We start from the raw sequence: 14,635 nt of genomic DNA, 5'->3' as shown, positions 1-14,635 counted from the left end.
TACACATACCATTGTTTCCTTTCGTTTCCTTTATAATCGGTTACCCAACTGAAGCTATAATACCAGCTTTATTGCGATATCGCACATGAAAACAGACACTTGTGCACAACCAGAGAAGATCCGATTTAATCAGTTGAGCTGTTTCAATGAGTGTTATCTTGGTTTAATAGCTTTTAATGGGGTTAAGTCCTGCAAAGGTCGAGATGAATTCTGTTGACATGACTGCATCATGCCCCGATCTAGCCCTGACTATTTACCGTAAGTCGAAAAAAGAAGTGACACTGAAGAATGAACTTGTGGATTTCACATAATCAGAAATGAGAAACATGAGAAAAATGAACTGGCAACGATAATTGCAAACTCGTCTCTCAGTACGAAGTCCGTCAAAGGATATGTACAATGCTTACGAAATTGACGCCGCCTGTAAAAACAGCGATGAGGTCATTAAATTGACCAAAATTAATTTTCAAGAATGGCGGAAGCTAACATGGATCTTTTACAGCAACAGTCGGGGAGTTCAGTTTTAAGCGCGGCCTGGGATCCTGTTTCTTGCAAAGATTGGGATGATCAGAAAGCCACGCAACAGTGCATACTTAGAATCAAAAGGTGAGATTGATTGATTGTGCTGTCAGTGCGAATTTTGTCACCAGAAGATGTTGTTGTCACCGTGACTTGTTGTCGAAATCACAACATCATGAACATGGACATGGACATCATGGTGAAGGTGTAGTTCCAGTAACTGTAACTCGGTAATCTTTATTTAACATTATGACATTATCTGATTACCGAGTTACAGATCGGTCCATTTGTATCCTTTTCGCAAAGAAGCTTATTCAGGCCAATACCACATGATTACCGGTTGCCGAAAACTTAAAATTCTTCTTTCTCTAAATCACAAAAATAACTTACGCAAATATAGTCCAATATGTGAACTTCAGACACTCCGCGAACTATCCGCATATGGATGTCTTCATATTTTCACTTATAATACTGCAATTTGATGGTTTTTTCGGACTTTCCACATTTCGCTTCCCACTGTTTACATGGTGTGAATTTTGTGACGTCACTTCTGACCAGGGTTGCCAAAACTTTTTAGCCCAAGTCGAGGGTATAGCCGTGAAATGGCGCTCAATAGCCAAAAAAAAATCGCCAAAATTTTAAAGTGGAAATAAGGGAGGCTCTACATCCCTTTTATTTTGAAATTTTATATAATTTTTACAGCCAAGGTTTAATTCAACTTTTATCCAGAACACTCGTTACTGTCACCCACCGCTTGGAGGTAGATATAGGACTTTGGGAGCATTATTACATAAATATACTATTGTAAAATCGCGTCCATGCTGTTCTGACACAGCCCAAGGTGTAAGTTTGTAAACACGCCACACGTGTTGACAAATTTGACCTTTAACCTCACTTCCTCTCGACAACTTCTACTTAGAATATAACGGGACCAAAAAGTGCTCCTGAAATAATTGCTTTTACAAGAAAATGAAGAATACAGTGAAGTGTTAACAACAGCGTATGGAAAGCTTGTAGTTTAGAGGTAAATATTAGACATGATGTGGGTGTTTATTTTTATATAACATATTTTATGGGCCGATGAAGAAGCGAATTTATTTATGTAAACGGATGCCAATTCACCGCCGCATGTCGAACGGGCCAGTAAATGTCAGTATGTTGAAGGATAGGACCGAAGACATGCAGGCAGGTCTAGGTGAAGGTGTATACACAGCGACAGCGACTTGATAACAGGGCTGTCAACTTTTTGGAATTGCTTGGCGTGAGACAGAGGCGTACCGGGATTTGCCGACTCCAATGTTCATTTTGTACCATGATTATTTGAGCGCTCGGGAATGTGAAAAGGGGGGGGGTAGGAGCAACAAATTATTCATGACGATGCGTGAGATTTTACTCATTTTCCAGCTTTTTGCGTGAGATTTACTATCTAGGCGTGAGATTATAGACCTTTTTCTGATGACGTCACCTAATCGATATTGGGGTCTCAGATGTAAACAAACAACACGTGCGTTTCCCACATGCCCACAGTGTGAAAACGCCAAATACTGCGTATTTTCTCCTCTGTTTTGTCATGTTTCACATTAGCTTCCATAAAATAAATTTTTAAATGGAACTGTATACTGGTTACCTTTGTTTCAGCTTGTTTTGATACCACAAAATACAAAAGATACGGAAAAACCGCCATGCTATTTGAAAATTAATCTTTGTTTTGTTTCACATTTTTGTTTACTTTTTACACCGTGAAGAACTAAACGCGTATCTGCGAGCTGGCAATTCAGCGCAGGACGCCTAGCGTGGCTTAAAGTTGATCGCGCGCACCGGCGCGGTATGTGCGTTTGGGTGCTGATGACTCGAATGCTGGACCCCAATATCGATTGATTGGTGACGTCTGAGAAAAAGGTCTATACTACCTTGGCGTGAGACCGTGAGAAAGTGACCCAATGCGTGAGACTCACGGCCAATGCGTGAGAGTTGACAGCCCTGCTTGATAATGATATGGGGATTTTTCAGTTCCAAATGGGGATTTTTTCAAGTGGGCAGATTTAGTGCAACCTCATTGGTGTTAGCCCATGCCACGATAAAAATATAATGTAGACAGATTTTTCTGTTAAATGTGCAGTTAATATGTCTGTCAAGATTATTCTCAATCATTGCAATCTCAATTCTGTAAAAAAAATGTCTGCAGAAAGTGAAAACTATGTCTAATGTGAGGCTCACGCATGCAATACGAAGTATTGCTGCGTGGTAAAGCGAGTCTCTCTCGCAACTATAAAGTAATGGTTGTTTTTTACTCTGTTCAAAATGTGACATGTACACCAAATACAGCCCCCGAAATGGGCTACTTTTAATTTTAGCGCACCTCAACTCCGAAACAGTTTAGTCATTGTTAAAAATGCAATCCCAACACTTTGCTTACCTTTTGGACGAATTTGTAGCAGTCTTCCGTGTCGAAGAATGCCCGGTACTTGTCCGGTACAAACATAGAAATGGCCACATTGCTTCAGTAGGGAGTCCAGTAGTTTCCCGATTTCCGAATTTGTATCTGGAAGCACGTAAAACACGCAATAATTGTCGTATGTTTTAAACATGATTTTTATGTTCAAATGGAAAAATAAATTATGATTTGAAGAAATTAAAGATTAATCTTTCTAACTGTATGATGTTTTTCCAAAAAAGTCCGTATAATCCTAGATCAATGCGATAAATACGGTGTACCTTCAGAGCAACAGATTAGCAGTAGATGCATTCGTCGCCATCTTGTCACATAGCTTCCGGATGTGACGGAGTTTTTGGATCACATCTCATTAACCCCTGACCTAGTCCAAAATCTGAGATTATTATGGGATAGACAAAAGAATTCCCCATCCGCAATAGTAAACAAATGCCCGTCGATAAAGCATGAACGGTAGTCAAAAGCAATTTCTGAGGCACCAAAATCAAGGTAATTTTTCCCGATTTTTCTTGTCAAAACCCTTATAATTCGGTTATAAAGAGTCCATGAAACCTATATGAAACTGGTATTAGATTAAATTATAGACTTTCAAGAAGAAGTTGGCCAAGTTGCAGAGCAATCGGAGGTTGCTTGGTAAAATGCGAACCATGATTTTGTACAGGGAGGTACTGTGGTAACATGCGGCACGGGGAGTGTAGCGGTGTGTTAGCGGTGCATGCCATGTGCCTTGTCGGGTTGACGCCTGGGTGGTAGATGTAGCGCATTATCGGGTCTTGAGGGCAAGGATAAAATGAAGAAAGCACACTTAATACAAGTGATATTATTTTTGTTACTACTTTTAATCATTTCTATGATACTTAAAGAATCTGTGTAATATTTTTTTTAATTTTTTTCACTTCCTTTGTATTTTTTTTTTCAATTCTGAAATTGAGTAGTGCAGTGTCAGATGAGCTTCATAAACTAAAGACAAGAACATTTTGCATGAGGGCTTCAGAGAAATATGAGAAAAAAACCACTTCAATGAATTGATATTATTTATGTTACTACTTTTAATCAACTCCAGTATAATAAGAATCTCTGTTCTAAACTTGTTATAAAAATGTTTGCGTTTTTCCGTATAGGCCCAAGTTTGGGGTGACTTGAGAAAAAATAAAACACACACAACTGCACTTCATACTATGTAATCATATGTTGTTACTTTTTATTCAATAATTGTCAATATGATATTACAATACTAGTTGTCTTTTTTTAACTCCCTTTTCAAATTTTATTAGATTTCAAAAAAATTTTGAGACAGTAATCGACATAATAGGGACTTCGTTGCACACATTCCAGTTGGTTGCGTCCACATACACAAAACCTGTACGCACACAACTTTAATTGAGCATAACTTCACTATACTTCAAGCTACTGAGCTGATTCAAAGACTGTTGGTTTTCTCTTTAAATTCTCTTTCCAGTGATACCAAACTTGATAAGGTTCGCTTAAAAAAGGCAAAAAGTGCCGGACTCCCTAGCTTCAGTCCCGTTAAAGGGGCATTTCGTGATCCACAGCCTCATCCCCCCACTTTTCTCAAAAAAAGTTGAGATTTTTATATCACTGGAAACCTCTGGCTACATAATGTTTATGCACAAAATATTTCTTGCAGATTAATTCGTTTAGGCTTTAGCAAAGATATCGTGAAATTACAACGCATTGTGACTTTGGAGCAGTGTAATACACATAATCACGCATAACTCGCAAACGCAAAATCGGAAGCAACTGAAATTTTGGGAAAAGGTTTTTTTCGTGGATATCTAATGTCATGAAACATGACATAAATAGAGGATGCTAGGATCACGAAATACTCCTTTAATGATATTTCTTCCGTACTCCAATGGTTCCAACTGGGTTTCAACGTGGGCGTCACAATGATAGTCTCCTACACAACCAGATTGTGTGGGCCTGACGCTTGTCGATCCTAACAAACCTGTGATAGCCACATACAGTCTGGCGGCTGGCCTGAGACTAATTTCATACATTTGCGATGACGTATCAGCCAATCGTAACTTTGTAAGCCTTGTTTATGGCCGTTTAGCTGCACTGCTCATGCGTCATGCCCATCAGCGGCAAACGATATAAAAGTATGAAACCAGCATTAGAGCCGCCATTTTGACATGTGCGTTCTGCTCGTGAGAAAAATTACCTTTGGCTTTGGTTGACGTTTATCAAACACAATTTTCGATAACGGGTCATACTAGGATTTCAATTTTTTATTTTAAGTTACATGTTGTTTTGAGGAATAACCCGGGAAGTTTTGAGTTTTATTTTAACTGATGTTGTAGGAAGGTGAGTGAATTTGTGATGAGGTTTTCTTGTTTCAACGATCCGATAATACAATTAGTAGGATACGAGATGTAGGCTGAAAAGGTCTTACACATGCACGGTGGTGTTCTTGAAATCATCTAGAAACGCTTCATTCGCTGGTATCGTTTCTGGGGAAAGATTACAATTTGTTCATATAATTCACATAATTACATGTTACAGAAAACTTTGCTAAAAATATCGCATTGGATATCGGCCAATATTATAGGAACATCAATATCGGATCGGTGGACAAAAATCTTTTTGGTTCAGCTCTATATACTATTATATTTGTTTTCATTCATTCAGTCAGTCAGTCAGTCATTCTTGCTATGGTAAATTGGTTATTTTTTAATCATTTCAATTTTCATACAGAGATATCATGAATATTTACCTGGAGCCACCACCTGGAATGTGCATAGTACCAGAAGAAGATATCACAAAAGTAAGTACATATACTTTGATCAGCTCGTAATCGGCGGGAATTGTTAGGCTTTTACCACTACGCCGAAAAAGTAGATCCACGTTAAGAGTGATATTGTGCATCTGGAAGATCTACAATGTGCATGTTAAAGAAAGTAGACAAGTATAGGACTTGAATTAATAATTTTGTGATTTTTCTGGCGAGGTGTCACAAGACAATTCTCTAAATAAAATATATTGATATTAATCCGCAATGTTAAAATTCCCACCAATTACGAGCTGATCAAAGTATATGTGACCAGCTCCAACAAAACCCGGAACAAGTCGCTAGGCATGTTTTTGAGTTATAGGCTTTTAAAGCTGACATTCCCATAAAAATATCAAATTTTGGAATTCTTAATTTCAGGGCATTTGACCTTGGGACTGAGTGGACTTTCAATCCTTGATTTAAAAAAAGAGGACTATTTAATCAATAATTGACAGTTGAACTATGATAATCCCTATTTAATCCTGTGTAAAGTAGGAAACTAATTAGCCGATATACTCAGAATAGCAGTTCGGCAAATATATCAAGGTATCATTTACAAAATATCTTTAAAAGTATATACCGTATTGATGCTATGTACATGTACATAATTATCAATTTGAAGCTTATTGTCCCGTGCTAACATTTTTATTCAAATCATGAAATTTCAAAAATGCGACTTGTTCCTGGTTTTGTCAGAAGGGGTCACATATACCAAGAAGTTTGACGACATATATTGGCATTTGTTAGGCAGTCCCAGAACTTTATCTGGGTTGGTGGTGGTTTATGGTGGGAGGGGTTATGGTGAGACTTTCAAAGACCTTGGCACCCCTCGACTTGAGAAATCTTGCACACATATTGTTGAGTCTGACAACCAAATCCAAGGATAAGCGAGGGCGTGTTTAGGTTACCCAAATATCTGTGGAAGAAATTCATATCACCTGTCCAGGAACAACACCATGATAAAATGCTATTAAGGGGGTACTACACCCCTGGCCAATTTTGTGCCTATTTTTGCATTTTTCTCAAAAATCATAGCACATTGGTGACAAGTAAGATATGTATATTATAGGGGCAATGACTACAACTACTGTACTGAAAATTCAGCAACTCAAAGCAAGTAGTTATTGATTTATTGATCAAATATTGGTTTTCCCTCATTTTTGACTGTAACTCCAGAACTATTGTATGTGCTGAAATAAAATTTCCAGTGCAGTAGTTGTAGTCCTTGCCCCCATAATATATATATCTTACTTGTCCCCAATGCGCTATAATTTTGAGAAAAATGCAAAAATAAGCATTAAAAATTTGGCAGGGTGTAGTACCCCTTAAGAATGGCGTAAATTAAGTAAATGGGGCAGAGCCACCTCATTGTGGTATGTGTAGGGTGTAAGCTCGTAGCTCCAAATCTGGTCTTGCATTGTATGTGCACAGAAATATAGTGGCCGCCACCCGTACTATATTTCTAACCTTATTAGTTATTAATAACCTTAATCTTTTAATCCTATCCCTAATTACTTATTCATATCATTAGCCCTAATCCGTACACTAAAGATGAAGGTAAAGGAGTCAAACCTGCATTTTACAGGACGGAGTTCTCATCTTTCTTTCCTTAGCGATCAGGTCAGACTCCACTGTGAAATGTTGCTGGGGGGGGGGTATCGTCCCTTCTCCATAGCGAGTTTGTTACCTTCCCAGCATTTAAGGGTAGACGAGGTATTGTTGGTCGAAGCAACCTAAAAATCGATTTTCATTATCTAGATCAATATATTATTGAAAATTAACACCTGGATTGTTTGCAAAAGTTCATTCTACAAATCGTATACTTTGCAAACTTGCTTAATTTATTGTTGTTAATGAGTTATGTACGTTTTACAAAAGTGTTGTTGTTTCAGTCCTCTTTACAACGTAACTCAAGAACCGCAGCACCTATAAAAGTATATCTGTGATATTTTAATTCTTCTACGCGCCGCTATGAATTGAGCAATGCAGTTTTTGCCAAAGCTCACTACCATTCGTAAGATGCTGTGAACTACCAAATCACAACAGTTTAAAATAATTAATAACCTTAAGAATGCTGGTACCCATTTATACACCTGGGTGGAGAGGAATAATCGAGATAAATTGCCTTACTCAATGGCATAACATGATGGCGCCGCCGGGTCTCGAACCTGCAACCTTCCGATTATAAATTGGAGCATGTTCCGCTCTGCCACCATGTTAACTAACCCTAATCGTAATATCTTTTGGGTTGAGAGCAGTTCTTCCAGAATCGGGCCAAATATGCTAACACATTTTTTGTTGCGCCACTTGATTTCTTCTTACAGGTTCACGCCTTGATCACCGGTCCATTTGACACCCCCTACGAGGGCGGTTTCTTCCATTTTCTCATCTGATTCCCACCAGATTATCCCATCAGACCACCAAGAGTGAAGTTGAAGACGACGGGAGATGGCAAAGTGCGATTCAATCCTAACCTGTACAGAAATGGCAAAGTTTGTTTAAGTATACTCGGGTAAGTAGTGGTCAATCTTTGTGTGGTAATCATGATTTCAAGCAGGTACAATACGGCAGAAATGATTAATATTGTGTCCTTAGTGAATTTAATGAGAAATTCCAGTTCGTATGCATATTTATGAATTTACTATTGGCTGGCGAAGTTACATAATAATTGGATTAAATACCATAGCAATAGGTGAAAACAATTTTTGATACATATTGCGCTGCACTAGTATGTTCACGCCGTACCTCTGCATTTATTCATATCATGCTGATCACTCGCACCTGTAAGATTAGTATATATTGAAAAGACCAGTATTGTATTCAACCTATGATTGGCTTCTTTGGCACATAATTGGCCAATCAAATTACTGTTATAGTTAAATCAGAGCCCCACTTCCGTGTTTAGGCTGTGGAACGCCCACCACAAGCAAGAGAGTGTTGGTGTATTCTGGAAGCTAGTCCAAACTGGTCCAAATTGTGCTCAGGAGCAATTTGATCAAAACAGGAAATATGGGGAAACATTAACATCATAGGATCAAACCACTTCAACAGTTTCAGTTTCATTTTAGGTCAGCCTCAACTTTGTAAGTCATGTGATATTATGTGTTGTTACTTTTTTGCTCTTTTTTTCCCCAGCACATGGACAGGTCCAGCGTGGAGTCCAGCTCAGTGCTTATCCAGTGTCCTTATATCAATACAGTCGCTCATGAATGAAAAACCATACCACAATGAACCAGGATTCGAACAGGTAGCTATCCTTGTGCCCCTTTATACAGATCATAATTTGCAAAGCATTTGAATGCAGTACTACAGCACATGGACAGAAGCTGTAAGGAAATGATTTATTTAGATAGAGAATGGGGAGTTATATGAAGGAGTGTCGATTTGTCACACTACATGGAAGGGGCTGTTTTGGCTAGCCCTAATGCTACTAGACTATACAAAACAATACAGCACAGTGTGACTGCAAGACCATGCATGCAATGTGATCCAATTGTATAATCCTGCCAAACTACATACAGGCACAAAACCGTTGGCTGGGCGATGGTCATGTGTGTGGCTTGCTATCCTTGTTCTGTTGGTTGGCACCTGAGGGGTACATGTAGGGGTGGGGAAAACAAGCTTCGCTTCTTTCCTTCCTTCCTTCCCTCCCTCCCTCCCCTCCTCCCTCCTTCCCTCCCTACCTCCCTATGTCCCTTCCTTTCTTTCTTCCTCCCTTTCTTCCCTCCCTCCTTCATCCAATTCTTCCTTCGCTCCTTTCCTTCCATCCCTTCTTCCCTAAAAGCAGAAGGGAGTTGGGTTAAAGGATGAATCAGATGGTTTGATAAAAAAATGATCTTTCTTTCTTTCATCCCTCCCTTCCTTTGTCCCTCCTTTCCTTCCTTTATTCCTTCCTTCCATCCCTCCCTACCTTCGTCCCTCCCTCCCTCCCCTCCATCCATCCCTACCTTCATCCCTTCTTCCCTCCCACCCTTCATCTCTCTCGTCCTTCCTTCCTTCCTTTCTTCCAAAAAGCAGAAGGGAGTTGGGGTTAAAGGATGATTCAGATGGTTTGATAAAAAAATGATCTTATTACAAAATAAATGTTCTCGTTTAGTTTACTAGAAGCCAAATCTACACATGTCACTCCACTTCTCAAAGGTCTCCATTGGTTGCGCATCAGTGAACATGTCAAATTAAAAACCCTCTCATAAGTTGCTGTCTGAATGGACTCTGTCCCTAGTACACCAATGATTGTCAGATGGTGAAGAAACTGTGCCCTGATTCTGTTACCAATCATCCTTTTCACGGTCTGGATCTTTTGATCCCCAAAACGCACAATGTTCTGGATATGAGGCCTTTTCAGTTGCTGCTGCCAGAGTGCGGAATACACTTCCCATTCACATTTGGTGTGTTTCCAAGTATTGAGTATTTTAAATCTCACTTATTTGCCTAATTTGCTTTTGTTGTGTAATTTGAATTGGCTTCATACTGTTTTTCATATATTTTGAGTGTTCTGTGTTTTGAATTATCCGGCAAATTAAAGGCACATTATAAGTGTTGGGTATTTATTTATCTACCCAATTTACAGGAGCGTCAGCCGGGAGATTGCCAAAGGTATAATGACATCATCAGACATGAAACTCTCAGAGTAGCTGTGTGCGATATGTTAGACAATCCACATTCATCTATGCCAGAAGCCCTCAAGTAAGTACATCATCAGACATGAAACTCTCAGAGTAGCTGTGTGTGATATGTTAGACAATCCACATTCATCTATGCCAGAAGCCCTCAAGTAAGTACATCATCAGACATGAAACCCTCAGAGTAGCTGTGTGTGATATGTTAGACAATCCACATTCATCTATGCCAGAAGCCCTCAAGTAAGTACATCATCAGACATGAAACCCTCAGAGTAGCTGTGTGCGATATGTTAGACAATCCACATTCATCTATGCCAGAAGCCCTTAAGTAAGTACATCATCAGACATGAAACCCTCAGAGTAGCTGTGTGCGATATGTTAGACAATCCACATTCATCTATGCCAGAAGCCCTCAAGTAAGTACATCATCAGACATGAAACCCTCAGAGTAGCTGTGTGCGATATGTTAGACAATCCACATTCATCTATGCCAGAAGCCCTCAAGTAAGTACATCATCAGACATGAAACCCTCCGAGTAGCCGTGTGCGATATGTTAGATAATCCACATTCATCTATGCCAGAAGCCCTCAAGTAAGTACATTTTATTGATGTCGCCGCCAAACAAGTTCATGACAGGGACTATGAAATGAGCTCCATCTGCATGGATGTACAATGTGTGTCTGTCTGTGGTGTATTCACAGTGGACATTTTGTTCAATACGCCACATCAAGTACGAGTTTGTGTGATTGCTTGTACGTTTTTGTTTACTGTATGCTACATCCTCCTGAAATAATTTCCAACGATTTTTGTTCAACTGCTGAACAAGCCTATTCCCAAATAATATTGTCTCCTGCAAATATGTATTTTAATCATTCTTTGGGAAATTGGACTCACTTTCAGTGCATAATGGTAAAAAAATGTGGGCTGCTTTGTTAATTAATAACGATGTTGTTTTCTTGTGGTTCTTAACAGAGAGGTTATGGAGAAATCATTCCCAGAGTTTTATGAGTACTACACAACAGCAGTTAAAGACAGATTGCATCTCAGTGGAAATACTATGCAGGTATGAAAGTCACATCATTCTTTGCTCCAAACAATGTGGAATATCCACCCTCCCCTCTCCTTCCTCTTCTCCCTCACCCCCTCCCTCCTCTTTCCCTTCCCCTTCTTTCAGTGTAACTAGGGGGAGGCAGGGGGGAGCAACATGCCCCAGGCGCCACCTTTAGGGGGGCGCCAAATTGACCAATTCAGCATCGATTCTGCGCCCCTCAAAGCGATGAAAGTCAACAATTTTGCTCGCGAACGGCACAAAATCAATTGAAAGAACATTTTAAGACCGATATTCAACTTCTAGTAAACAAAATTACTCTCTCTCCCTATCCCCTAAGTTTAGCACCATAGCCAAATATAGCCGCTGCCTGGTGTAATCGGCATCGACACTTTTATTGGAGGTGAACAGTTGAAAACACATGCCCCTGTTCAATATACTTTTAAAAATTTGCATAGCAATTTTTAGGGAAATCATTATTTAGGCGATGTTCTTATGATATTAGCATATGTTTACATTGTAAAAATTGCTATACAAGCTGAAATTTATGTACAATCTAGCAAGTTTTCCAAAATGGGGAGCATTTTGCTCTGCTTCACCAGGTAAGTTGAATGCTGACCCTCCCTCTTTGACTGCACTGCTGTCAGTGCATGGGGTATCTCCGCCCACTTCAAGAGAGCTTGTTATTTTCCTGGCCAGTCATACAGTGTAGGTTGCCCATTGGGCTGTTTTTGCCACATCTACTGGCTTCCTAACAAGGGCTTAGCTTGTGACCTGTCTTCTCGTGTTTGCAGTAGAGCCCATGGGGTTATTTTCTGTACTGTCTGTTTGTGTTTCAGGATCCGTTTGGTGAAAAACGTGGCAAAATTGACTACAACACCTTGTTGACGAGGCTAGAAAAGATCAAACAAAGACTTGACGAACAAACTGATAATAACAAAGGCTCCGATATGGAGAGTAGTAGCGGTAGCGGACCTTCAGATAACGAGGTAGAAAACACGACCACATCATCATCATCAACATCAATAACGACGTCGTCGTCATCAGCGTCAGCGAACGGTACGAGTTGATGGGCAATGAAAAGAGGATTTTTTTTTGTGGAGTCGATACATTGTAGTATAATAAGTGCCATTTTGACACCGTAGTGGTGCTGGGATAGCAGTGGATTAGGAGCTGGTAGACCATGGCGTTGCCCAAGTACACAGAAATTTACGAATCTATTGATTTTGTGGGAAAAGTGTTTCTAGCCATCAGAAAGTATGGGGCCATCCCTATTCGTCTGTCATGTAAGTTTGTTCTATACCTACACCAAACGTCATCGTGACATGAGTATAAAGTTGAATTTACTTCACAGGTAAAATGATTGATTCAACAGGTTTTTGGAGCAACAACTTATTGGTAAAGTGCAAAAAAAAAGGTTTGTCTTGGAAGATTGCACACATAGCTTTTTAAATCTTGCATTTTTTTGGTTTTTTCCTTATCAGAAAAAAGAAAGAATTTTAGCAAAGTTGCAAACACAAAATGGGAAAAAAAGTGGCCCAAAAGTGCTACAAAAATGATATTTCTTCCGAGACAATTTTTTTTTGCTTGATACACTGATCAGCTGTTAGTCTTTAATGCTTTTGTATGCTGGTTGGTTGGGCTTTAATTGTTTAGAGCTAAAAAAATGGTGATCTGCCCTCATGAAACACTGACACAGATGCCAGATGAGCATAAAGGTCCGTTCATACTACCACCGCATTTGCGATGCGTTGCTTTGCGATGCCGGTATATCGATTACTTTTGCCGCAACTCAACGCAACTTGTCGCATTTCCAAGTTAAAATGTATTTAACTTTATTGCGATATCGCATGCAGTACGATGCAGTGCGACAACGCACCGCATCGCAAAGCAACGCATCGGAAATGCGGTGGTAGTATGAACGGACCTTTAGTCCAGTGACTGTAACATTTACATGGGGCTATTGCAGTTGAAATCCATACCCCCCTATGGAAGACATCCCCTTTAATTGCCCACACAGGGGGTGTGAATTTCAAATGGAGTCACTCATTCAGATAATCCTATTTGAAATTCAGTTTAAGGGCTGGGGTATGAACGTTTGGACAGTATTTATTGTGGGACATTAGAGCACATCAGACATCTCGAATTGCATTCTGAATACGAAGAATGTCCTTCTGATATCAAATAATTTTGATTTTTTGAAATTCGCAATTTAATACACATTTTATGGCAAATCATTAAAATTGATATTTTGATATTTAACAGTACTCTAAAGTAAACTTTACAAATCTGATGATTTATACTTAAAGTATATTTAGGTTGGATGAAAAGCCGACGATCAATTGAAAATTTTGACCTTTCAGTATTTGAAATATGGATTTTTTTCCCAAAACACCAAAAAAAATTAGGTCTTTTTGGGAAAAAATCCATATCTTCAATATGAAAGGTCAAAATTTTCAATTGACCGTCGGCTTTTCCTCCCAGCTACATACACTTTAAGAATATATCATTAGATTTATACAATTTACTTCGAGGACTGTTATATATCAAAATTTGAAAAATATCAAATTTTTATAATTTGTCATAAAATTTGTATTATATTGTGATTTTCAAAAATGAAAATTATTTGATATCAGAAAGACATGCTTCGTATTCAGAATGCAATTCGACACGCCTGAGGTGCTCTCATGTCCCACAAAAAATACTGTAAACGTTAATAAACGCTCATTCTAGATCCCTTAAGGTCATGGATTTCAACTGGAAAAGTGCATTGACATTACCCAATTTAATATACATAACATGTTATGGGCCGTGTATTAAAATATTTTGTCGAAATATATTGGAAATATTGAGAGAGGTTAGATTAGGAAAGCATGGACATTCGCTAGGATTGTAAACATGCTCAGATGAAAATTTATGTACCGTAAAAGTGTCCAAATTTTACAGTAACGCTTTGGGAAATCTGCCATATTGGATTGCTAAGGGTACCCAAAATGAAGCAATGCGCTATTCCAGCTGATATCAATACACCCCCTATGGAAGACATGACCTTAATCTCCCACTCAGGAGGTGTAAATTTCAAATGGAGTTACTCATTCAGGTAGCCCCATGTGAAATTCGCACTCCCTGTGTGGGTGATTAAGTTCATCTTTTCCATATAGGTGGTGTATGGATTCCAACTGAAATTTGGGTACTGGCA

General features: G+C 39.0%; 1 protein-coding gene across 1 annotated transcript; it reads left to right on the top strand.

Annotated features, from left to right (window-relative positions):
- The first annotated feature begins 449 nt into the window (after positions 1–449).
- LOC140143099 (ubiquitin-conjugating enzyme E2 Z-like) lies at positions 450–13,648 on the top strand. Its single transcript, XM_072165150.1, is given in 7 exon segments — positions 450–606; positions 5,690–5,759; positions 8,090–8,277; positions 8,901–9,012; positions 10,336–10,451; positions 11,361–11,451; positions 12,276–13,648. Coding segments are annotated over 7 exon segments (942 nt in total). The 5' UTR covers positions 450–472; the 3' UTR covers positions 12,507–13,648.
- Positions 13,649–14,635: the final 987 nt, after the last annotated feature.

This window comes from Amphiura filiformis, chromosome 20 (assembly GCF_039555335.1).
Source record: "Amphiura filiformis chromosome 20, Afil_fr2py, whole genome shotgun sequence".
NCBI lineage: Eukaryota > Metazoa > Echinodermata > Ophiuroidea > Amphilepidida > Amphiuridae > Amphiura > Amphiura filiformis.
This window is presented reverse-complemented; position numbering and strand designations above follow the sequence as displayed.